Here is a 27,050-nt window from a genome sequence, read left to right as displayed (position 1 = left end):
CCACTCAGATAGTTAAAGAAACCCTTACATAACACATCTCTAAACCACCTTGCACAGACTATGCATAAAAAGTTAAAGTCAAAGGCAGTCTGCAATGCAGTAATTGTAAAATCCACAGAAGTCAGTGGAAAAACATTAATAGGCCTCTGTAAGAATATCAAGGCTTCACATTTACACTATTATCACCATCTTCAAGTGGAAATTAGGCCAAGAACAATACACGTTCTTAGAAATCACCCTAATGTTAATGTCTTGCACATCCTTCCAGCACAGAGAATTCTTTATTAACATGTACTTAATACTAATTGCTAATAGACTGTATTCCCTTACAAAGCAATCTTGGAGACAGAACCTGCCTTCTTTCAAAACAAGCAGACAGAGCAAGACTTGTTTTCTTTGAATAGATTGCCATGCCATGCCCCTTGTAGCTTGCCTTGATACACCTGTTGTGTTTATTTATCTAAAACTTTTCCAACGTGTTTAAAAACTCTACCATAGTATTTGGATAGTAGCCTCACAGACTCACATTTGCACTCACTGCATATGCAGTGCATAACAGAAATCAGTCAAAAGTCATGACAGCTTGCCACAATTTCAGGAACTGAATTCTGACAAGCGACTTTGGATTTACCCCAGAAGATGCCAAATCTGCAGGAATTAAAAATTCACCATTTACCTCAAATATATGGATATTTTGCCCTCTTAGAGCTGCACTTATGAATGGAGTGGAATCTATTTTCTCAGTGTAGTGATACATTTCTAAAGCACAAAGGGGAACTCCAGAGGCATGTAAAGTGTGGTAATTTCAATTAAGCTCATGAAACTATGAGAAATTATGCCAAAGGGTTTGCCTATGCTGGCTCAAAGCTTGCTCCTGAAGATGATATATATTTGCTAACATAAGAATGCATTTTCCACTGTCCAGCAGCTAGTTAAGAAGATTAATGACTGCTTTGTCGTTTCAATTAAACTCCTTTATCACCAAGAGGGACCAAACAAGCTTTGATTTCAAAAGTACTGCTTAAGAAAGAAGACCAGGGCTGCATAACACTGACATTTTATTAGAATTCGTCTGTAACAAATGGAACTTGTGTCAGCAAAGAACTGATTTTCATACAGACTTCCTTTTGCCACCAATGTAACGAAGTAAGAAAATAAAAAGCACGCCTTTCATTCTGTAAAACATTTATGCGTACTACTAATTAGAGGTAATTGTATCTTTTTTAACAAGCCATTTTACAAGGTAAATTTTTTAAGTTTTTCAGTCTATGCATCCAAAACAAGAGCAAAGAACACAAGTTTTTATTATTTTTGTAAAGACACTCCAAGCTTGAATGGCAAAGCCACATAACGGATGGTTATAATGAGACCTGCAGCCTTCTGATATCTGTGGAGTATCAGGGCACCAAGGGAAAAAAAAAAGAAAAAAAAAAAAAAAAAAGAGAAAGAAAAATAAACATAAATTAGAATGGGAGAGAATAAAAGGAAAAAAAAAAGCAGTTGTTTTTTTCCTTTTTACATGTTCTCTGTCTTTTAAATACATACAAGTGGATTTTGTAAGCAATTTCTTACAGATGGGTTCAAGTTATTATTGGGTGTAGAATCAATAGGGCAGTGCATAGTACAAAGGTATATATAGAAAGTGCAAATCTCCTTAGAAGGTCACTCCTTCCCCCAGCCATCTTCTCCACTATCTAACCACTCAAATAAATTTTTAAAAAGAGCTAAATTAAACTTTTGCATAAATCATATTTATATATTTTGTGTTTTTTTCCCCATTGCAACTAATTACAAAATTATTCATAACTACACATACAAACGTAAATAATAGCACCGTACTGGTTATGCTGATGAAACCAATTTTAAGCTTGGAAATGTATGATGTATGTAGACAAAGATGCTCACAATTTAAATTAACTGTAGAATGCATATATTAGAATACAGAAAGTGGAATGCACATCAGTGATGCTAAGACCTATCATAAGAAACAAAACCCTGAAAGAAGTATTTAGTTGTACTATAGTTTTTCTCACAAACTGGCTCTGCTTTTTTGTGTTTCTTTTACTCCCTTATTTTTGTTGGAGTTTTCAAGACAGTCTGCTATGGAAAATGCACTGATCTGTGTACAGATTCAGTGTGCAAGAACCTTCCTTAGTCTATGTTTTCAAAATGACACTTTGTTTTCTATTTCTGATTTCCTATATTTGAGTTGAAGAACATGACCACACTACATAACCTGGCATTTCAATTATTTCAACATATAAATCAAGAAAAAAGAAGAGAAACAAACATAGTGCACATTCTTCTCTGGTTCAGATGTAAGTTATAGAATCTCATTCTGAGGTAGCCTTCTATAATACTTCTATTCCATATATATATATATATTTATATTTCTGTTTTGATTTTTTTGGCTTGGGCTTTTTTTTCATTACAAAAGTGCTCAAATACAATTGCTGGAGTTTGGTCTTTCTTATTTTTATTTCTCATAGGAGTGGGAAAATTGGAAGAAGAACTAAAAATGTTGAGGCCACATGGAGAAGCCACAGCAATGCTCCTATTTGAAACCCCAAGAATACATCCTTTGATGTTGATGTACTAACAATGGCAGAACACAGGGTGACCAAGGTCATTGTAAACAGCATTCTAGAAAGAGTCTCAAAAAGTACTTTGTGCTGTTTAGAGAATTTTCCTTTTTCCTAGAATAAAATCTGTCAATCTCCAATATGTCATGTGGGCTCAGTCTTGCTAGCCTTGCATGAACCTTCCCACTGAAAGCAAGGGTCTGACTTTAGCAATCTGTTGACACAAGCAAATGAGCAGGACTTGGCCCAAAATAAATTTGGAAAAAAAAAAGAAAAAGGGAAAAAAAAAAAAAAAAAATAAGATGCAGAACCACTGCTGATGTCAACTACTGCTACTGTGCTGCTACAGCTCGGCAATGACAGATAACACTATAACCAGTGAGAAAGTGGGTTCGAAAAGCCAACCAGAAATAGATTTCAAATTTGTGGGTTATTCTGTTATTAGAAATATGGAAAGATAAAGGGCCTTGACTACCTATGCATTTTGGGTTATCATTTATTACCATCCATACTTGAATAGAAACTGGAAATGCATATTTTTCAAAATTGTCTGGTACATGTATTAAAATGTTTGAAAAGAACAACAGAGATATAAACAAACTAAACTAAATACAAATGAAGGTTAACTTAAAGAAATACTATTCAAAATAGGCATCAAATATAAGGCACTCTAAATGTAAAATTAAAATAAACCCCAGCATCCCCAAACAATGCTGTATGCCACAAAACGTTTGATTTCACAGAGCAATGTGTGTTTGGCTTTGCCCTGTTACATACAATAAATGTAAATTATATAGCGCACACTATAGACAGTATACTATTGAATACAATTTTAAAACATTTTAATACCTAGTATATTACAACATTCTCCCCTCCTAAAGGGATATGCACTGACCTTTCCCACATGCACACCTCCTACATTTAATAATATGATTTCTTATTGCACTATAGTGTTACAAATATTGAACTTCACTTGAAGCCTAAATCACATACTCTGTGTGCGTGTGTGCATGTGTGTGCTCTGTATGTGTACATATGTGTGTGTGTTCAAGTGGAAATGTGGATAGAAATATTATTTGGGATAGAGATGGCATTCAAATATCAATGATGTGCATTCCTCACTTCCCTTTGAAACAGAAGTTTATGGACCTTAAAAATGCAGAGATGATCAAACTGTAGTCGGATATAATTGTAGTATGTGGGAAAACTTGCCCAATGCTTTCATAAATCCAGGTATGTAAGGACTTATATGTTCATGTGCATGTGTGTGAATCTCTATTTGAATCCATCTGTATTCTCTGCAACTATACAGAGAGTCAAAAAAATGTAGACAGTAATACATATATATATATATATATATATAAAAAAGAGAGAGGGTGTGAGTGTGCATGTGCATATGTGTGCGTGTGTGTGTGTATGTGCTAGCAGCATCTTTATACTTTGCGCCTCCCTGTTGATTCCAAAATAAACCAAAAGCCCCATTTTGATTTAACTGATTACAATGAATATTTTCTTAAAGGAAAAAAAAAACCCAAATAAAGCTACAAAATTCATATCTAACAAGACTGTGGTACTGTAGGACTGCACAAAAATGTGCAAATTTTTTTCAAAGTATCTAACATTTCTACAGCACAATATTACAGATAACAGTTCTACAGCTTAAAAAAAATCTACATTTTAAAACAAAAATATTAACAGTTATGCAACCTTTTCTTTAATTCACTTCATTGAATGATAAACTCTTGTTAAAAAAAGGAAAAAGTTTACACAGTTAAAAATGAAGCACAGGTCAGCAGTATCTTTACAATACTAAAAAACTAAGTCAACGACTTTCTTTTTAAACATTCCCACATTTTCCCTTAAGTGTTATGATGAGCAGTTTGATGGGAAACGGTGATGTTGAAGTAAAGAGTCCGCTTTGCTTGAGAAGCCAGAACCCAACCTTGCCACAAACATCTTGCACTGAACTGCAGTTCTCAAAACTCCTCTTTGCAAAATCATGTAATCCTGAAGAAGATGATCACTCTTTCTGATTAAATTTCCTCTTCCCTTTAACTTCAACCAATGTCGAACCCTTGAGGTATCTGTAAATGAGATCCTTTAGACGCCTCAGTGGTCAGGATTCTTTTATTATGGTTAGGTTATTAAACTGTGAATTCTTGGTCCACATGGAATACTTCTTGTTGGGTGGGGTATTTTTTTTGTTGTTTTTTTTGTTTTATATATCCCCAATATTTTGTTCATTTGTTTTTTTTTTAATTATTTTTTATTTTATATATCCCCAATAATTGCTCCTTAGCTAAGAGTTAAGAAGTACTTCTAAAGCACATTGTATGGCTCAGAAGCGGCTCTCTGGATCTTAAAGGGCCTGCAATAAAAATCCACAATGGGTTTTTATGTTGCATAGTGATCAAAGCTGCCCAGATACTCCAGTGCGGCTCGATAGCAGAACTGGTATTGATCCTAGAGAAAGAAAAATAGAAAACAAATGCATCAGAAAGTCAGCTTGTTGGTTGATTTCTAGTTTCTTTCAAATAATAGTGAGTATCTTGTAGCTACAAACAAATATACCGCAGAGGCATCTTCAGTTCGGCAATATTCACTTACTGACACCAACAGAAAATCACTCTGGGTCACAACAGATGAAGACAGACACTCATTTAATGCAACAAAATTTTTCACAGAATGCAACTTCTTTTTGTGCAGAGACTATATACCCACCTACGGACAGTCTGTTATTCTGGATTAAAACATTATCAGCATAAAGCTTTCTTTCTGATAGGAACATGCTAGGATGTTTTCCCCCCATGTATTTGAAAATAAGTAGCAAAACAAACAATGAATTCTGCAGCTAATACAACACACTAAGTAAAAAGGTCCATCACAGTTTGAATATGGAATTCTGTATGGAAAACCATCAGGTTAAAAATCATGTAAAAAAAGCAAAGGGAATCCCAACCTTTCAGTAATAAAGGCTTTGATGAAGATGTGAAGATACTTTGGCCTGTGTCAAGAAAAGGACCTAAGGAGATAAATGGAGCTAAAGGACCTTATTCACATAAAACAGACTTAATTTCAACATATACATGGAAGCAGAGAGAAGTTTAGTGTGGTGAGAAATTTTCTTGTACATCAGATGAATCCAACATTTAAAGTTTGTGTTATTCTCACCTCTATAAAGCAGTCCTTTTGCACATTTATGCTACACTGCACACTTACACTAAAATGGCACATCTACGTATTTATTTCTAACTGCCATTCTTGGTTTAAATAGTAAAATGTAAAAAATTAAAAAAAAAAATAAAGGAAATTGCTCAAAAATACCAGGGATGTCTGTTTACTTTTCTGATATTGCTATGAGGTAATTGCATAGGCTGCAGTTAAGATCACAATTAAAATTCTTTTGGAGGCCAGGAAGCTAATCCAATATTTGCTTCACTGAGGTGGTACGATTACTCATAGTTAATTTCTGTTAGTTGGAATAGTTAGAAAAGTGGCAGAATACATTACACATATGCCTGAATTTTAAGTGTATGTGTGGTCCACATGGAAGTGCTTTGTTTAATAAGGATTAGATTTCCTGGTGGTTTATAACATGAAATGAGAGATTTGTTTGCCACAGAATCCTGGAAGAAATGTGTAGAGAACACGTTTGCTTTCAGAAGTGGGGATGAAGGGTAGCATACAGAAATAAGTCAAAATAGGGGGAGGGATCATATATTGCAGAATTGAACTCTGCACTTGTCAGGTAGGCTCAAAGAAGCATAGTTTTCTGTATACTTTAGTTATTTCTTAGAGCGAAAATGACAGAAAGCAGTAATTTTTTATTTTGCTTATCCAGAAGAATGATGGTAATGGAAAAGAAATGGAATTAACTCTTCAGTATGGTCACAGTGATTTACTTGGCTGACAAGATTAGAAAATAAATATCTGTATTTTTCATATAAGCTTTTATGAAGTTGTCTTCTTAGAAGTAAAACTACCCAGCTTCTACTGAACAAGTTAATTTTCTTGTGGAAAATGGCAAACTCTGGGGAACCATCTTAAATTTCACAGGCCAGTGTCAATCAAATTATACTAAATAAATGTTTGATCTAAAATGTTTCCCTGCTCTTGCTCTTTTTGTTGGTTCTCCTAACCTATTGACTCTGGATTAGTCCAGGTCTTCTGCTTAGAAATTAAGGCAAAAATTAAGCACATTAACTGATAATGTTTAAGCATTCTTTATGACATGACAGATTTCCAAGCATACAAGCCCAGGTAACTGGTTTGTACTGCTTATGTCTTTCTATATTTCCCTATGCCACACTTAATAGCATAGAAATTATTTACACTATAGTTACCCGGAATGCTGAATTTACCATTATGATTTTCAGGCCAAAGAGCCATTTGCTTAGTGACACAAGAAACCATTAAAATAATACAGTGTCAGTCTGCAGACATAATCAAGACCTTGCTCCCAGGGGAAAAAGTCAGTGGATCCACCTGCAGAAACAATTTGCCTGCTTCTTTACTACCACACATTTCTGCCAGGGAACAAGGATCAAATAAAAATGTGTGATGTTTCACAAATGGATTTTCTTAACTACCATAATTTAGGATCCATTATGGAAATTATTTTTTTTCTTCCTCATCTTGCAGTAACTACTGCAATAACAGAAAATCGTCCTTGAAATACCTTCGTGGCAGATTCTACCCTGTAGTCACAGGGCCAATACATGGCTTCACATATAACTGTAAGCATGTTTTATACAGTCTCTATCTGTGTATATTTTTGCTTGTGTAAATACCACTTCTTTTCCATCACCATTGCATAAGGATACTGTTTTGCTCACCTCTGTCTGTACCATGGCCGGCCGCTGTGTCCTTAACATTTTGACAGTCTGGAAGATGTCTACAACACCTTCATATCTCATTCTTTCTAACACAATGCTCAGGGTTATGAATACTCCAGTCCTTCCAACACCCGCACTGTTGAAAAAAGTGAAGATAAAATAAAAGAAAAAAAACAAATGTTAATTGACAGTTAATGCTGAAAGAATTGGCTGACAAATTCTTTGTAGTTACAACACACCATATGTGTATAAATTTCTATATGGGGAAAGGCTCACTAAGCAAAATTCCACAGCAAATTACCATATTGCATTCAAAAGAATAACTGCACTCAAGCTAACCTTACATCTGCTGAGTACATCCAGACTCTCCAGTCTTCCTTGCAAAGTGACTTGCTTTGTTCATCCAGATATACAATAATCAGTGCATGGTGAAGGCAAATGTTAACATTTGTTGCCAGTAACATACATTGGAACTGACAGGAGAAAATGAAGCCAAAATGCATTTTACTGCTTGCTTTACTTTAGTTCGTCATGTATATGCCGTTTTGTATATCTTCACTGTGTTATTTTACCTTCTACTTTAAGTTAGAAGTATGGATGTTCATTTAATATCAAACTTGTTCATACTTGCTCCAATTCAAATAATGGACAGAGAAAAATCTCAATTCAGATCTTATTCAAGTCTGGCAGTTTGGATCTTTGCTTATATACATTTACCATGTTTGTCTACATTAGTCTCAAAAATCTTTTTTGAGTATATATGTAGTTTGTTTGCTCTCTGTTCTGTCCTGGGTTTATACTATTAGCTTTAACCCTCAAGAAGTGATGGAAATTCTTGCCATGAACAGAGCCAATAGCTGTCAGCTTTTAAAATTAAACAATCACTTACTCATGAGGATTATCCTTTGCAAAAGAGACAGGTAATTACACAGAAAATAAAACTTTCTAAGTCCAAACTTCTATGGATAGAAACCAAGCACCTCATCATCTCACTGTTGATGCTAATAATTTCACAAGATTTTCTCTAGCCAGATAACCTTGGAAAGCTGAATATTTATGAGACCTATTCACCAGATCTATGAATGGAACAGCATGAACAACAGGGAAATCCTGAAGAACTCTTGAATATTCATATGAACTATGACAGAAATCCAGCAAATTCACAAAACTAATATGGAAATTGAATGTTCAAATTGTATGATGGTATTTTAGTGCTTGGTCTAGGTCAGAGCTCTTCTAGGGCTATTAGACATATGCAATAAATGTATCAATTTTGCATGGGCTGTGGGCCTTCAGATTGCTGAAGCCAAGGACAACTCACACACCACTTGACAGAGTATCATGTTGTCAGTGGTGATTTACCTATATGGTGTAACAACAGTCCTGGACATCTAAAGCAGTTGTAGTGTAAGGTACCTGATGAGGTAAATTAGACAGCTACTACTTAAGAAACATCCTGAAAAATTCTGGAACCTACTCATTGGAACGAGCTTGAATGGACCTGATGACCTTACTGTGATCTAAACTAAGTGACACACTGACCTTAGTGTGATCTAAACTAAGTAGCCCAGAAAATGACCAGGAGAATGAAGGCAGACTACCATTTTACATTCTCCTGCTCTGCCATTTGAATATTAAAAAAAAAAAAAAAAAATTAAATTTGTGATAAGATTTCTGGCCTCATATATTAGACAAATCTTTGTTACTTTTAAAAAATTACTCAGAAATCTCAAGCAAAAGGAAGAAATTTATTTGTTTTCTTGGGTACTTAAAAAAACAGCAAGACTCTCCAGGAGAAACTTAATGAGGAAGAGAGACTAATATGGAACCATCTCAATGCTTGCAAATCCTAATTCATCATTAAGTGTAATGTCTTGAGAAAAGCCTGCAGGAAATTGATCCTGTTCCTCTTAGAGTGGCAAACATACTTTAACATTGGAACAATTCCTATCCAAAAATGCTTAGGATTTCTAGAGCAAAGAAATTCTTCATGATGCATTATGACTCCCCGTGATTTTTAATTTAGACTAGAAACTAAAGTTGAGATGCTTTAATTAACAATATGGATGTATTGATTTTTTCAAAGAGAGAAGACTTTATTATTACAAATACATCTTGACTGCATTCTGGAAAAGGTCTTCCGTCTTCAGCTAAAAGCTGGAATAAAAAGACTATAAATATCTAATACCAGTTTAAGTGAAAATTTTGCTTCAAGTTGACTAGCCCTTTGCTCTCTTAAATAGTTTTAACTATCTGCCTCATGAGGCTAGAAATTTTTTAATTCAACACACTGACCTATTTGTAAAAATGCTATGGAAAAGGATTTAGGATTGTGGATTGTGAGGGTTTACTGTGTAACAGATAAAGCAAGCTTGTGAAAATTGTATAGAATGTAAAGAAGACCCAAAGGAAGTGACACTAGGAGAGTTTTAATTCACTGTAAAACTCATCATGGTACAAACTGGAGGCATTATTTCAGTAATCCCTCAGAGACTAGGAAAGCACAGGTATCCAGGATCTTGTGTTTCCTGAAAGAAATAAACAAACGTACTAATTTGCTAGGGACACTTCCTATTCATGTAAGTTGACTAACACTGGCAATGATGATTAGCATTACCAGTCCCTAAATAGTCATTACAATAATGATAAAGACATTTAAAACCCAAGCCATGATTAGTTACACTGCATTTGACTTTGTTTCTAGCAAAGTCAATGATAAAAGTCCGTAATTTTACCACGAAAGATCACATCCATTTGGGAGGGATATGCAGTGTACTGTAAGCAGTATTCACTGTAGTCACAAGTGGACAAGTCTACATGGTACAAAGAACCTAGAAGAAAAATACCACTTTGCTTTCTTATCTGCATAAAGGCATAAATATTGCTTATTATTCCTGTCCTCTCAAAACTCATTAATGTTGAAGAATAAGGCTTATTCTCATCTGGGTTGTTCTTCATCTCCCTCGCATAATGAATCCCAATCAGTGCTCTGCAATGCTATTCTCCTTAGCAGCCTATAAAAAATTTTAGGCACACAAGAAAAGTAGGATTCAAATATTCCAATGCATTTATTTTGTCTGTCTTTCAGATTAGAGGATCATAAAGAACTCAACTTCTGTTTACCCCTGACTTTGGAAAGATGAAAATTTCTCTCCCTCTGTTTACTAGGCTCTAGTAAACTCATTCGTCTTCATGATAGTATTGGGGCACTACTTGACTTGCTGTAAGGACTTGCAACTTGTGTCAGTATTTTGCATCTGTTATATAAATAATAATATTTAATCTACAAAAATAATTTTGTATTACAAAAATGAGTATCTAAAATCCTAATGAAATTTATAGAAAACAATTTATTAAATAAGAGATAAGAGATAAAGATATTTTTGGCCATCTGCTATAGCCTCTAGAATACTGTAGAGGAAATAAATAAAAAATAAAAGAATATTAAAAAGTCCATACTGGATTATTTCTAACCACCATGCAAGCCGTTTTCATCTGCATATCAATTGCCAAGGAATTGAGGGAAGTCATCACATCAGAAATGAGCACTAAGTTCTGAAGCTAGAACTCATCAACTCAAACCTCAATGATTTCTTTGACAGGCAAAATTTCTAAACACCACTTTCTATTCCATTCCCTTTCTTGAGATAGCTACCTTTTTTTTTTTTTTGCCTCATCTTGATTGCTACTAATGTGCCACTGAGGTGTAACTAGCTTATTTGCAGCTAATAATTCCCACCAAAGTAAAAGCCTCACTTTTAATTTCTAGTGGAAAAAATATCAGATGTAGCAGCCTGTGATAAGGCTCTTCCTATGCCTTCTTTGTGCAGCACTGACCAGACTGCTTTTATGCTGCATTAGAGGCATTTATAAGTGAAAAAAATTATGTGTTTCCACATATTTCTGAAGAATCATTTCTGTATAAATGGAATATCACAGAACAGTCCCCATTTCATAAAGCAGTTAATGCTGTTCCATTTTAGATCCTCTATTTGATTACATTATATGACAGTTCACCTCTGACACATTGTTTAAATATACACGTTCGCCACAATCAGCAGTCAACTTTAGAAAAAAAAAAACAAATCTGCTTATCATATCATTTGTTTTCAAGCTTTGTTTACTTACCTGCAATGAACAGAAATTGGTCCATCCTGACCAAATTGCTCTTTTGTTTTATGCACTTGGCCTATGAAGTCAATAAATCCTTCTCCAGACTTTGGCACTCCTTGTTCTGGCCAGTCAGTGAACTGGAACTGCCTCACTGTTCGGGACTGACCATCCTTTAATAAAAGACACAAATAAAGCATCATTGCTGTGGCCTCAAGTTGGTCAGCAAATAATCATAAAGACAATCACAAACTAAGGATGTTGAGAGGAGCTGGGGAATGGCTCAGATTACATTTATGGAATCTCTTTCAACTGCAGTACTACTATCGAAGCTTTTGTATCAGCCCAGATGTATTATTATGAGTTTCATTGACAATATTGCATGAATTCTCTTCCACACTGCATAGGAGAGTTATCTGGCATTCTGATGATGTAAAAAGTATGCCTGAGGCCAAAGGTATAACAGACATATGCAACTGACTACATATAATATTCATATATAATTGAATATACCCCACCAGGGTAAACTACTTTTTTGGTATGTTATGTTTTGAATCCTGTGGACTACAAATTCCTTTATATAGAGATCGGGTAGAATAAGGTCATCTAATCTGACTTTCCATTTCTGAGATACGCTCAACTACTTCACAGCAGAAATATCTTTACTGATAAGACTTGCTTAGTCATTGCCCTCCTTGCAGATGTTATCTTCAATAATAAGCTGCTTTGTATGAGGTGAACATTTTTCCTGGAAGAAGATGGATAAACAAGCCAGTTGTTTAACAAATTTCCCTTCAATAATGGTTCATTTAATTCACTAACAGCTTGGAGTTAGTAAAAATTGAGAGGAAGGGCTTCCTTTCTCAAAACAAGCCATCTGAAACTTCTCAATCCCCGTGGTTAGGAATACTAACAGTATTTATTTAAATTGCAGAATACAGCATCATAGTTATTTTTATAATGAAGCTAATGGAATTACTAAATGCCAACTTGGGCTATCTGCCTATTTAACATGTAAAAAAGTTAGGACACAGAAAAATGCAATACAAACGAATAAAGCAAATTTGTTCTGCATTTTCAAACATTGATGATTATGACACTGTCAATCTGCACAACTGTAATGTTCAAAATCATGGCAATATGAGCTACTGATGTTAACTGGTGCCTCTAGACATCATGTTTTCTAAGCACCTACCCTGTCATGTCTTCAAAATGGTCTTCTATTAAGTGAAACTCATGAAAAATTGAACTTTTTCCTGAGTAAAACTCATGAAAAATTGACATTATTACTGGAGATTCCCATCAAAAAGCAGCAAGTTATGCTGGAGGCAAGAACAATCTTTCTCTCTTTTTCTTTAGACCACAAGCATTCTGCTTTTACAGACCTTTGAAATGATACAGAAGTGATTTTAAATATAACCAAAGGAAACACCAAAAATTTCCTCTGGTTCTGTGGGATTTTGCCTCCTGTGTCTCAGATGAGTGAGGAAAAAAGAAAAAATGTGTGTGTGAGTGTACCAGCAACTACTCCATGAGAGGACACCCATACTGTGTACTTCCACTAGACCACTGTAACAATTTAGTGGCCTGTATCTGTAAAACACTTTTCTCCAAAAAATATGTAAAGTTTGAAAATATTCACCCAATTAGATTTCTTGTGGGCATCAACAAAAAGAACTAATGTTTACTTCCAAAATAGTATTTTGTTAATACAAACATCTCTGATAATGGTTTCTGTAATCCCATTTTCTCCAAAAAAGACATAATGAAATCACATCCTCCAGACAGCCTTAGGCAGATGATATAAATTTATCAAGAAGACATAAGTACAGGTTCATTCCCTTCAAAATAACCTTCCATTTCTTTTAAAGTAAAGAAAGAAAACCTGAAATCTGACTTACTTGCAACATGCTCTTAAGGAGATGGAAAGTCTTCAGCAATTTCTGACCCTGATAGGACTTAGACTAAATAACAGTAACTTTTTCCAGGTAGAATAAGTAAGGAAGACACTAATTTATTTAAGTCCAGTCTGTCTGGACTGGAAATTTAACACATTTCTCTTCACATAAATAGATCTAATGGTAAATATTTCTTTTTTGGTGTGTATATATCAACTGTATTAGTATGTTTCATGATTTCAGTAACTCAGTATTCCAATGCAAGTCTGTGAAATGACAATAACCTCTGCTATTTAATGAGCAGAGTATTCAAGTTACTTAGTCTATGTTAGACTAGCATTAAGCATCTTGGGAACTGATCTGCAATTTCTTACAGCTCCTTCTGCTACTGACATTATAAAGAGTGTTGATTTCTTTTAATGAGATTCTTGGCAACAGTAGTCCAGATACAAATGCCGAATTTTAATAAAATCTTTACTTTCAAATACTGTGACAGTTTGCACAATTAGTAATCAAAATAAGTACTTTCAGATCCCTGTGTGGCACAGGGGGCTTTTAATGTTTTATCCTATTTAGTGGCTGACCATTTGGATTTATTCTTGCTCCTCACAGGGGATATTCAATTGTCTTTTGATTATGCTTTAGAATGGATAATACTATCTTACAGCCATGATTAATAGTTTAGCCTTAAATAAGAGTGTCCCAATTATACTGACTTCTTGAGTTTCCAGAGAAAGTGAGTATAAAGCAGTTAGAAGTAATAACATGAAACAGTTACAGAGGTCAATTTCACCTAACGACAACTCACAGTTCAGTTTCAGAAATAAAAGAGAGTTCCACACCAGACACTTGTTGCTGGTGCCTACAGAGGTACAGTGCCTCATTTTTTGTCCCAGAGGAATAACTGGTCATCACTCTTCCATAGAATGGATGGTATTGTAACAGTACAGATGGATTTGGAGATGAGAGGGAGAGAGGACATTTGCAATCACTCCAGCATTTACTCTTCTTTGAGTGCAACAATTTAATCAAACTATTTCAATTACTGGGTGTGAAAGCCACAAAAGCCTTACTAGAGGAAAATTATAACGTACATTTCGGTAAGTATTTCCCATTTCTTCCAGTAAATTTGGAAGGAGCTATAGTTTTCCAGCATAACTAGAAAACTTAGGATGGTGCTGTCAGCTCTCTAAGTAGTTTAAAAAAATTTGGACCATCAAGATAAACAGATTTTTAAAATTTGAGAAGCAACACCATGTGATAGTAAAAGGTTATATCAGAACTTTCAATGTGCTTAATGCTTTCCAAAAGAGAAATTACTATCATGTCAAATAAAATTAGTTCTGGTAAATTTAATTATTTAATTTATATATTATTATTATATATAATATATATATATATATTACACATATATATATATATATTACACACACACACACACATATATATATATATATATATATATATATATATATATATATATAAAATTTATAATTTAATTATTTTATTTGCCCCTTTACTGGTTTGATAGCTGTAGGTAAGCAGACTTTCTTAAATATTCTACTTCAATACAAACTCTTGAAAGGAATTTTTTAAAAATATACAATATTTGAGGACACTTCAATTACAGCTATGGCTTTTTGTTATAACTGTAATTTTGTGATCAGAGCTTTGCAAACTATGTAACATAATAACTCTTCCAACTTGAGACAGATTTTTAATAGAAAATCAATTAAAACTATCAGGATATTTGCAGTGAAATTGGATTTGACTATCTCTGCTTGCAAGTGTGTTTAAAGATTGATGCTAGGAGCCTGTTCTCCACTTTTCTTAAGCACAAATAGGCTAGAGAAGATATGAGTCATATGATTCTTATTACATTTCAAATAGAATGAAAATCAGATCCAATGCATCTACAGTTCCTTTACAAAAATCTACACCTGAATCTCATTTGCCAAACAAAAGGTTCATATGCTGACTTGATACAATACTAACAATACTATCCAGTTTTACTTGAAGTTCACATTAAAAGCAGTGGTCTAGCTAACCATGAGGAAGTCTAGTATTTCAGATGCTGACAGGCAACTCTGAGTAGCCACTCATTCCTGGATATTACATCCTGCGATTTTGCTTGAACAAGTAGTATTCCACAGTGCCTACCGAAAGAGAGGCAGACAGTATGTTTTCCTGCCACACAGACTGAAGTGTTAAAAATCAAGTCTGAGAAATGCCAAATACATATTAAAAGTTTATGTATGTTTAATCTTATATGAGTACTTAGTTTTGGACTCAGGAATTCAGATAAGAAATGAAGTATGAAGATGAGGATGCTAAGGTCACAGCTGCATGTATCTACTCTGCAGATATACTAGAGAGCTAAAAATATACTACATGAAAAATCTAATTATAATGTGCAAAGCTTGTCCAGCTTTTCTTATGAATGTTACTTGCTCTGCAGTTTTACAATCGCAGAAAATTAACCTTCATACTCACTCAGCCTAAAGGGTGGTGCAAAACAACAAAACAACTCTACGTTGCAAAAATTGTACCCAATAATGGTCAAGTGAAAAATTAGGAAAAAGAGGAAAAAAGTCCTCAAATAATCAAATGTATTTTGGCACAAAGAGTTCAGAACTATGAAGTTGTGCTGCCCAGATGCTACATCTGAATGAAGTCAATCATTCCTACGGAAAGATCCCATTTATTTAAAAACTTCATCTGATTTTTTATTATTGCTTGTAGAAAGTATATCTCTAGGGTTTTCTGTATAATAATAAAAATTCTAAAAACCCTGAGCATAGAAAAAAGGAAGACATAGACATTTTCTTTTAAACTTGTGGGAACAAATGTAATGCTATGTTGACTTACCCTTGCATCTGTAACCTTGAATTCCCTCAGAATATACTGTGGCATGTTGTACTCTGCCATTGGATCTACCACAAAATACTGATATCTGGCTGAGCGCTCTGCAGGCCAGTACTGATGGCATTTTTCCTATGAAATAAAAAAGTAAAGTACATTTTCTATTATTTGAGAGGACTACCATAAACTGGTATAAACCCTTTTTTACTCAGCTAAGTATAATATTCATGGAAAGTGCCAATAGTGACAGGAACATGAGCTGCTTGTGTTGGTGAAGAGTAAAATATTATCTTTAATACTGCATTGCAAACGGTTTCTCATTGGTTGCTGTATACCTGAGCTTGCTTATACTTCTGCTCAGTTTTATTGTCTATCAGTGACAAGAGCTATCCTTAATCTAATTTTCAATGGCAAATTTTTATCTCAATTTACATCTTGATACCACCTTCAGTTTTCTTCCTTTTTGCTTGTTGGAGCAAGTCCCCCTAGCCTCAGTCACAACTCCATCTCTGCATCCACTAGCCATGTCCTGAATAATCTCTTTTCTCTAAGACACATGGCATAACTCATATTTCACTCATCAGATGCCAGCTTTCTCTTGATGTAATCCTGTCCAGATAGTAGACTGCTTCGTTCCTTCCAGCAGACAGAGTACCAATGAAATGAGTTTAGAATTGTAAACTGGGGGATGAAACATTAATGTGCAGCACAGAATACATAGAAGACATTCAGATCTAAAAAATACCATATTTTCTTTTAACATTTTTACAAGGAGATGCTGCAAAAGTGAAGTTTCCAAATAAGATATCTTTCTTTTTCAGTAGTCAGCAATGGTCTCTCTTGCTGAATCTCAGTGTGTCCTACAAAAAAACATCATGTTTAGCTTGTCCATTGCAACATATCAGCAGATTGGAAAAATTTACACCTATGACCACTCCTATTTCAAAAGGAGAAGGAACCAAAATCCTCATCTTTAGATATTCATAAGAATGAAATATTTTAATGAAAAGAGCTGTTGTAACCAACATTTTAGTAAAGGAATATTAGAGCAGTACTTACTCTGCCCATTTCTCGTAGTTTAGTGAGCATGACCACAATTGTAGAGTTATGCTCCCAGAGCATTCTCCAGAAGTCTTCAGTTGTTTCTGCTAAAGGACCCTGTGTAGCTATGTAAGCTTTTTGTTGTCTATGTTAAAAAAAAAAAAGGTAGATTAAGAGTATTATTTTAAGCAAAAAAATGGATTTATACTCATGTTCTTTGCTTATATGAAAACATTATCTGGAGACAAAATGTATATTCTGTTAATAATGAGCACATTAAAACCTTATTATGATTGTTTAATCAAATTATGGCTTTTTATTTTTAGAACTTTGAGAGGAAAATTACTATGTTAATATTATGATGTATGACTTTATCGTTATTATTTAAATTTTAATGCAACCCTAATTGCTCAATTTTGTGTGCTGTAAAAAGCACTTAAGAAACACTTAGTTGTGCTGGTTCATTTTATAGAAATAACTGTCTAACAATCTATTAAGTTTAGGAATTATAACATCAAGCAGTTTCTTTATTAACTTCATTTCAACAGTCTGATGCCTCCAGCAAAAGTAAGGCAGGAAGAAAATTTGGGAATGGAGTGTGAATTTCCAGGCCCTAATATTCTACTAGGGAAAGCTATCACCAAAATGTTAAAAGATTGGATCAACAGCTTTATAAGATGATGACCAGTTTGTGTTGCTCTTGCTTCTTTCAAGCAACAGCAATACCTCTGTGGGTGTTAGTGGAGATTAAGTTTATTTTCAATTATGAGCTGAAGCTCAGAAAATTCACTCTGTGGATATGGATACTCAGGCACACCTAAACTATGGCAAAGATAGGCAAATGATGCCATTTCCCTTTCATGTCTTTTTCAACCAGCTGCTTTAAGTCAGCTGAGGGCATATTGCTCCATGTTGTCATGCAGATGCCAGTGGGCTGCACATCAGTTTATATACTAAAGGCTTTTGGTAGGCAGTGTTCCAAGACTGTAGGTTATCACCTTGACACACAGAGTGTATCTCCTGTATCTTATTTCCATATTTTATTTCTATATTCTAATAATTTCTTATTTCTATACTTCTTATTTCTATATTTTAAGCAGAAAAACTGTGAAGAAATAGGGGTTCAAATCATGATGATGCTTAAATCTCATTAACTTCCAGCACGTAAAGCATACTGAGAGCTCTCAGTGGCTTAAACACAGGTAAAAATATAATATTTAAGATTCTATGTAATTTACAATTTTTTTTTTATTACATGGGGAAAAATATAAACCCTTTACGAAAATTTTAAAAAACACCCAAACAAGCTCTGAACAGACAAAAAATTACTCAATTTCAATACTAAGTTTTGCTATTTTCAACATAATTACATAAACAATTTTGTAAACTTTTAAAACAGTAAAGATAAGAACATATCACTATTTGTACCTGTATCCATCAATGAAACTGGCATTAATATAATCAGAGCCTTCTACTCCTCGGATAGGCTGCAAGCATACCCTTGTGGATTCATATGGCATAATATTGACAAGGCGATTTTTGAATTTATTACATGGAAGATTGGCACTGATGAATCTTGAAGTGTGAGCCTTAGAGCTAGCAAGACGCTGTTGAAAACAAAAAAATTAAGGCCAGGTATAACAAAGACTAGTGATGCTATCAGGTTTTATAATCTCTGCTCAGTAAGCATCTGAATAATTTCAACTTCAGATGCTTACTTTTCCATATTCCATTGCATTACCCAAATATTTGTAAAGCTTCTTTAATACCTACAAGTACAATGTCTTCTCTATTAGTGCATTTGGATAAATTCCAGTATTAAACCACTACGCAAACACGTATTTCATGACACAGTAACAATAAAGGAATAGCATGGTTAAATCACCCGCAACTAAATGGTTCTTGTCCAGACACCCATTGAGAATTGAATTGTACTTTTTACAAAGAAACATCTTCCTGATTTAAAAATTTAGTCTAATGGTGTCTTTTATCTTTTGATTACTGGAAACAAGTGGTGAAGAACAGAGCAGCTTCAGTGTTACATTATTTGATTTCGGTTACCCATAACATAAAATCCCAGTACCTTAAATTCCAGTTCCATTCCTGTGACATTTTCGCCTGTTTCTATCTGTGTCAGCTTCTGGATATATGCATACAGGTTTCTGGCTGGCACTTCAGTATTTCCACATGTCACTGCTTCCAGCAGTGCATCATGGATAAAGATGTACTGGTCCTCAGTTTGAACCATGTAATTCCTCTGTGCTCTCATTAGAGTTACGTGGCCATAAATATCTACAGTCTTTTCATGCTTTATTCTCTCTAACATGGCATCTATCACAATGAAACAGCCAGTCCTGCCGACTCCAGCACTGAAAGAAATGAACACAGGAGAGAAAACATGGACTGTTTCATTCACTGTGTTTATTTTTACATCATTCAAAATTTAAAGTTTTATAATGCTGATTTAAACAGCACATGTTTCCGAATATGAACATCAGCTTTTACGAAAGAGGTTGGTGTCCTGAAAAAAGTAAATGCCTTAAATATCCATTAAAAGCAATTGAGAACACAGAATGCTTTCCTATGAGGTCTTTGCATCTTGCAGTTTCAGGTTTGACTATAACAGAAATAAAACACCTTGCAGCATGTTCTTAAGTTTATGTTCTTAAAAATGGAAATTACTGGAGATGATAAATCCTCTAAGAATTCAAGCTTTATTTGTAGCATGATTTCTAAGTCATTAAACATGCTGTTGTTGCTATTCTCTTTACAGAGGTAAATTTATTGGCAAACAATAACTGAACAGAAAATGGGTCTTACATATTTCTATTACACTTTGCTGGTAAACTTTCCACCCATCTCCCAACCCTGTTGATGTGGCTTCTGTTAACACAGTTTGTTCTGTCCTCTGCTGTTTCACTTGGCTAGGACATACTGTTAGTCTTTGCAATGCAGACCCATGACTAGATAGCCGTGCTAGCTGTAGGCTGGGGAAAATCCGAGTGTTTGGATGCCAGCTGTAGTGAATCAAATCAGACCATCTTTTTGCATGATTGAACTTTACGAAGATTTGTGCCAACTACTTGCATACATGTAGCTAAACTAAGCTAAAGTGTAAAATGTGATGGGATTTGTACATCATTTTTCTGTCCAAGATAACATCATGCCTGCAACAATGACTTATAGTCCCAGGCTTTCTAAATACCTAATTTTTTCAGTTAGTGGCTGAAAATGAAATACATAGTGTATTAAGCAACAGTTTATAAACCCTCAAAACACTGAGATTAGCTAAATTAAGAATATTTAAGAACCCCATGAACTGCAATCTTTTGTGTATAAATAGAAAGAAAGAAAAATAATTATACCCGAGCTTCTAGAGGACAACTATATAAAAGTCAAAACTTCTCACAGCTTCTGCATTTTCCAGAGATATTAAATATCTTAAGTCCATCCTGAAATCAATAGGCAAGGTCAAACATTTATTTCTTGCATTTATTTCTTCTTTCTTATTTCTTAAGCATTTATGCCAATTACCAGCAAACTGAATTTCCTTATAACCAAATCAGAAGGAAGTACAGAACAGAAAGCTATTTTATTAGCATAAAGCAAGACTTCTTTCTAAGTCAGCAGATTTACATATTGTTAATCACGTGTTCTTGCCATGGATTACTCCACCAAGCAGCAGATCCCCTTCACACAGCTGAAGATTTCTGCTAAAGACCAAATGCATCAATCTCAACTTTCTTAGGTGCCACTCTGACAAGAATTAACCCGTATTCTGAGTTAAAGAAAAATTACCTATCACTGATATTCATCAGTGGGAATTGTAGAGAAGGAAAAATAAAAGAAAAACCAAAATGATGGTTATCCTAATGAAACAATAGTTCATTTACCTTGTATAATGAAAGCACTGCATTTCAGGACAACCTGTTGACACTAATAGTGCTATAATCATGGAGAAAACCTCAAAAAGCTGTCTCACTATTGTGATTTTCTTTGGGTTTTTTTTTGTTCTTGTACTGAAAATCAACAGAAGTAGCACACATTTGTCTGTCAGACTGGTTTATATAATATTTTAAACCATTCCTTCAATCAATAAGTACTCTTCAAATTCCGTTTTTATCAGTTTATTAAGAGTGGGCCAAGTGAGAAATATAAAAGTTTGGCAGTGCAGATTTTCTCAGTAATCTAGAATATGGTTCTTTTTCCTATAACGTATTAAATTGCTGTTCCAACATCATGTTTGTAACTGGATATGCCATTTTTCAGATTGAATATCTAAAAGGTCACTGGTACCTGCAGACCACAACTGGAAAATCCCGAGCCAGTTAAAAGCTTGCACCTTCAGCTGGAATGAGCAATTTTCAGTTGTTCTTTTTATGTCTTTTGTTATGATTTATATATTTATTTTTTCTCTGAGCAAACTCAAAGAGAAATAGCTATTAGCATACTCTAGTACAGAAGATATTTGCTAGTCTACAGGATTATACAGAAGTTGTGAAGATTATGATCTAAACACATTATTATGCACTTATTTCATGATAAGGATGAAGGGGCTGATACACTACATTTATGGAGTCATTTGGGCTCCTGACACAAATCACTCTGGACCATTTTATCCAGTGGGATATTTTACTCTTTTAAGGTGTTCACTACATTCTAGTTCTGCCCGTAATAAATGAGCTGTGTATCTACCAAACTACTCTTTGACTTTCCACATTAAAATGGAACCAGTGATATGAAGATTTTAACTTAACTCTTCTTTGAAATGTGCTCTTCCTGCCCCCAATACCTTCTAACTCCAAACAACAATAGCTTATTATATAAAGAAACTATCCTATCCTAATTTTTTATCCCATTTCTCCTTCTCTTCTACTGTTACACATCCTTCTTAATACGGGAAGCCATACAGTTTGAATCCTCACTAATAAGCCACTGAAAAAAAAAATTCCCTGTCTTTCATCTGCTAGCCATGATAATTCAACTAATAAGAATAATTTCACAAATAATTTCTACTTTTGTTATTGACTTTCTTGCCCTTTTGGTTTGCATCTTCTGGTGTTGCTGTCAAACTTAAAATTTTCATTTCAGTTAGTGAAAGAACTATTGCATTTTCAATCTGAAAACCTAGGTATCTATTAAATAGACATGCCTATTAGGAAACTGTTACTGCTTCAAATATTGTAATTTACAGTATTATAACATTTGTTTTCAATTTCTAAAATCATGACTGACTCAGTTCCATGAGCTGAAACATGCTTAATGTCCTGTGATGCAATACAGCTACAATAGCCACAATTCAAAAAAGGAAAATGAAGAGGCATAAGGGGGACATTCTGAATTCAAATCACTGTATGGATGTGTTAAAGGTTGGCTTTTGTGATTAATTTATAGCTGTTTAAATGATGACCCTTTACTGATACTTCAGTGACTTGGCAAAGGAAGGCAGTGTAATTACCAGTATTCACAGATCATTTTATTGGAAGCAAAGACAGTAAAATATGGACCAAAAGTCATGTAGCACATCTTTGACTCATATCAGGGGAAAATTTTATTGAATATTACTGTTTCAGATTGAATGAAGCTTGCATTTATAAACTGAAAGTACATGAAATTGCTTGTGATATAGGAAAGATATAAAAAGATCTGGATTTTATTGAGGAACCTTTAATGATTGATTAGATTCCAATCCCACAGAAATTCTGTGGTAGTTCTGACAAGAGCAATATTTAGATAATTTTCTCATTTTGTGGTTAGCAAATTAGAACAGAGCAGAAAATCACCCCCCTGGCCAGGAAGCAGGAAACAACCCCATCCTTTTAACATCCTTTTGAAAAGAAACATCTGATCAAAATAAGATAAAGACCTTATGCAAAGATGTAAATTGAAAGTTCATTTGAGAAGAGATATTGAATTGCTTCAAGAATTATATAGCAGCTTATAAGAGACCTTTGAGAATTTATCTGCAAGTTTACAGTGACTTTCTTTCCTTCTCACTGTGGTTATGGTTGAACACCAGACAAGAAGAATGGTGTTCAGCACTTACATAGATGCAGTGCTTTACCAAAGACTTCATTGACTGAATTTTTTCATCCCTTCTCACTGTGGTTATGGTTGAACACCAGACAAGAAGAATGGTGTTCAGCACTTACATAGATGCAGTGCTTTACCAAAGACTTCACTGACTGAATTTTTTCATCCCTAGGCTATGCATGGAGGCAACCAGACTTATCACTGAAGTCACATATAATGTCGGAAAAAGAACACGGAATAAAAATAAATCAGAAAACAGGAAAATATTTCACTCTAAGCAGATAAAGTTCAGTCTAGAACTCTCCCTAGTTTTCATAAGTAGTAGACAAAAACATGGGATAATCATAACCCAAAAGCCAGCCTTATATCTTTCCTCCTTTATGGAGTTTTAATAAGACTTTTCATTTCAGTCTGTACATTCTCAGAATTCTAGTATTACCATAAATTCTTCAAATATAACTGCCCCAGATTTAAGTCCACACTTTTTTTTTTTGTAATATGCACCTGCAGAAGTATAATAATACTCAGGAAGTAAATTTGCTCTTCATCTAATCCCAAGTACAGCTCTGGAGAGATCAAGGTTTATACAGCTTATGACGCTGTCTTATGAGATTGGAACTTGAACACAAACAAACTCTCAAATATTAAAACACAGAAAATCAAAACTAAAAATTTCTCTAACAAATCCCATGTACAGGAAATAACTGTTTACTAAAATAATTTTAAAAGATGAATTTTTTTCATGCAGGCTAAAAATGTAGCATTAGTAATGTTCAACAAAACAAAAAATTTAAGAGACCCTTCTAACAATGACATTCCATTAGAGCACTTCAAATCCTCTCACCAGTCATAAATTAACGTTACATAGAAAAGATGAAACAAAAATGATTTTTTCTTTACTTGCCAAAGATAAATTAGGATCATGAAATGAAATGACGAGACTTTCAAACAAACAGGAAGTAATTTTTAAAGTAGTAATAATTTTTAAAGTAGTAATAATTAAATTTTGAAAGACATTGTAACAGAATATCATGTATGACAAAAGAAATTCAGAGAGAAAAGGCTCAATTAAGGGTTATTAACCTACATGTTACAGACACAACTTCCCCAACAGAAATCCTTTTATTAGATTTTGCTGGGGTTTGGATAGGGACTCTGAAAAATAACATCCTAGACATGTCCTGGGAGAGAAACTAAAATGCACTGTCTAAATTTGGTGTTGTGATCCTACATATTTATAAAAGGCATAAGCATTCCATTTCCCAGCTATAAAACAGATCATCTTAGAACTCTACTTTTGAATCAACACTTCAGCCTCCAGGTACTTGACACCTTTAGTAACTATACCATTGAAATGGCACACCATTAATTGTGATACTTGCTTCTCCTTTCCTGAAAGGGACAAATTATAACTATTCTACCTGCTTCTTTCCTGAAATAATGAATTGTTGATTAAAAAAAAAAATCTCTTATTGTTCTGTTTATGAGATGGAACAGCAGAAACTGTACATAACTGAAAAGTTCATTGACCTTATTTCATACCACTTATTTTTCTCATTATGGTTTTCCTTCAGAACTGATTGTTGATTCTATGTAACAATACATGCCATAATCCTACTTTTCATAGAGCATTTTTACATATACACCTTGCTTAATCACTATGTTATCGATTTCTTCAATTACTCAGACATATAAAAAAAAATACATTAAAATCAACTTTATTCCTCTGTACTTTTTTATCTGTGTACAAGGGTTTAGTGTGATTTTTTATTTCAAAATTAATTCAGTTCTCATATATTCTCCTTCTTATCTTCCTGCTTCTCTAAATACAATCTTATATATGAATGTACTGATTTCTGTATTTATCATCAAAGAGTAACTATCCTAAAAAAATCTTCTGTGTGATAATTGAGTTTCAGTGTATACTTTACATTTTTTGTACTGTACAATGCCTTCCTGACATTATGCATTCCACTAAAAAAAGAATTATCTAAAATTGACTGAAATAGAGTTTAGAAGAAGAAAGCATTTTAAGGTTAATTTTAAAATCACATCTTACTGTGACTTGTTACCTTCAATTAAAGATAGATCTATGCCTGAATAGCTGTAGTAAATATAAAAAATGCAATTGCTGGGTAATTTAGCAGAGGAAGTACACTGTGATCCTATAGTCAATAAATAAAAGTGAAGCACAGCACAGCAGAGAAACCAATGGAGAGAAATCATGCTGCTTGCTGCTAACAATTATTTGTTCCTTTCTTTGCAGTTAACCTACTTTTCATTCTCAGGGTGGAATGTTTTGAGAAGTAGCTTCATGCTTTTGGAATATTTCTTTCTGTGCTTTGATTACATTTTCGTGGAGAAGAGCTATTAGGCTATCCATGCGAGTAACAGAAGGTCAACTGATGCTATCTGGATAACTGGAAGACCTTGAACCTACTTGCTAGCCACTAAAGTATTCCAAGTTTCAGAGTCCTCTGGACCCCTCCCTGATTCTAGGTGTTTCTATTCCTATTGTGGCCAATAACTGCTTCTTTTCTTAACAGCAGCTGTCCTCAGGACTTTTTCTGGTTGGGTTTTAGACTGATGGAACAGTGATGAAGTCTGAGGTTGTCATCCAGACACAGGACTTCATCTTGTAAGCACAGAGTAAAAGGAAGACATTATCACCACGACTCTTTAGTCCACACAGGCTTTTTGTTGTTGTTGTTGCTGTTTTTGCAGTACCAAATGTAGTTCAAAGCCCTAAACAAATCTGTGTACAAATTTTTTTTAAAGTTTTTTCTCACTCCACTGTTCCCCCTTCCCCTACTCTGAAAACGTGGAAATAAACAGCAATTTAGTCCTGAACCTCGAAGCTGATACGACTTTAGTAGTGGACCTATTGTTCTGGATCTCCATCTCAGAACATCTCTTCCCTTTCAATCGAAAACTGATATATCTAGAGGATACATTCAGAGGATGAGACAAACTTGATGTTGCCACCTCTAGATCTGGTTTAAAACGAATTGGTTGCAATACAGTATTAATGCAGTGAGATGCTACACAGTATAAAACAGAGTTTAAAAAACCTGAAGCTTCTCTGATGAGCTCATATGAAGGCTACTCCTTCATAAATACCCTTTGTAATATCTGACAATATTCCACTGACCACTGAAGAGCTTGGTTACTGGTACTAATTAGAATATTTCTTAACCTCTGAAATCTTTATACCATCATGAATTCTCCATAATGCAGAAAATCAGGTTGTGAAAGGTTAATACCAATAAGCATTTCACATTTCTTAATCACAACTTTCCATTTAGAGGTTAGACAATAATCTCTTCCCTTTTTTTCCCAGGATTTTGAACTTATGTGCAAAAATTGTGGGCAAATTATAATGGAAATCATGGGAGTTTCAGCAGAGAAGTTTCAAGGTAGCTGTAAAACAAGCTTGGATAGTATTATGACTTTCTTAAAATTCAGGTGACAAAAAAATAGACACCATAATGCCGAATTTACTTGGAACAGCAGTGACTGACAAAATCTGATAATAAGTGATGAGACCCTGAATTAAGTCTAAAAGTATAAAAAATGAAGAAAGATTAATATTCAGGGCAGAATACTGACTGGAAAGCCTCCATGAAAAGATAACAGGACTATTTTTAAAGCTGCATTTTACTTCTAGAGATCTAGGGAGAGGATTTAAA

At 34.2% G+C, this 27,050-nt stretch overlaps 1 protein-coding gene across 1 annotated transcript in view; it reads right to left on the bottom strand.

Moving 5' to 3' along the window:
* Positions 1-1,041: 1,041 nt before the first annotated feature.
* The window catches only part of PTPRD (protein tyrosine phosphatase receptor type D), a 1,172,008-nt gene continuing 1,145,999 nt past the window's right edge, over positions 1,042-27,050 (bottom strand). Inside the window, exons 38-44 of the mRNA XM_068176134.1 lie at positions 19,412-19,697; positions 18,757-18,935; positions 17,347-17,473; positions 16,294-16,419; positions 11,546-11,700; positions 7,418-7,553; positions 1,042-5,045 (exon numbers count right to left, since the gene is read on the bottom strand). Of these exons, the coding sequence (XP_068032235.1) occupies positions 4,977-5,045; positions 7,418-7,553; positions 11,546-11,700; positions 16,294-16,419; positions 17,347-17,473; positions 18,757-18,935; positions 19,412-19,697 (1,078 nt within the window). The 3' untranslated portion in view covers positions 1,042-4,976. The remainder of the gene's footprint in view (positions 5,046-7,417; positions 7,554-11,545; positions 11,701-16,293; positions 16,420-17,346; positions 17,474-18,756; positions 18,936-19,411; positions 19,698-27,050) is intronic.

Source organism: Anomalospiza imberbis, chromosome Z (genome assembly GCF_031753505.1).
Source record: "Anomalospiza imberbis isolate Cuckoo-Finch-1a 21T00152 chromosome Z, ASM3175350v1, whole genome shotgun sequence".
NCBI classification, from domain to species: domain Eukaryota; kingdom Metazoa; phylum Chordata; class Aves; order Passeriformes; family Viduidae; genus Anomalospiza; species Anomalospiza imberbis.
Note: the sequence above shows the minus strand (reverse complement) of the source record. Positions and strands in the feature narration are given on the sequence as shown.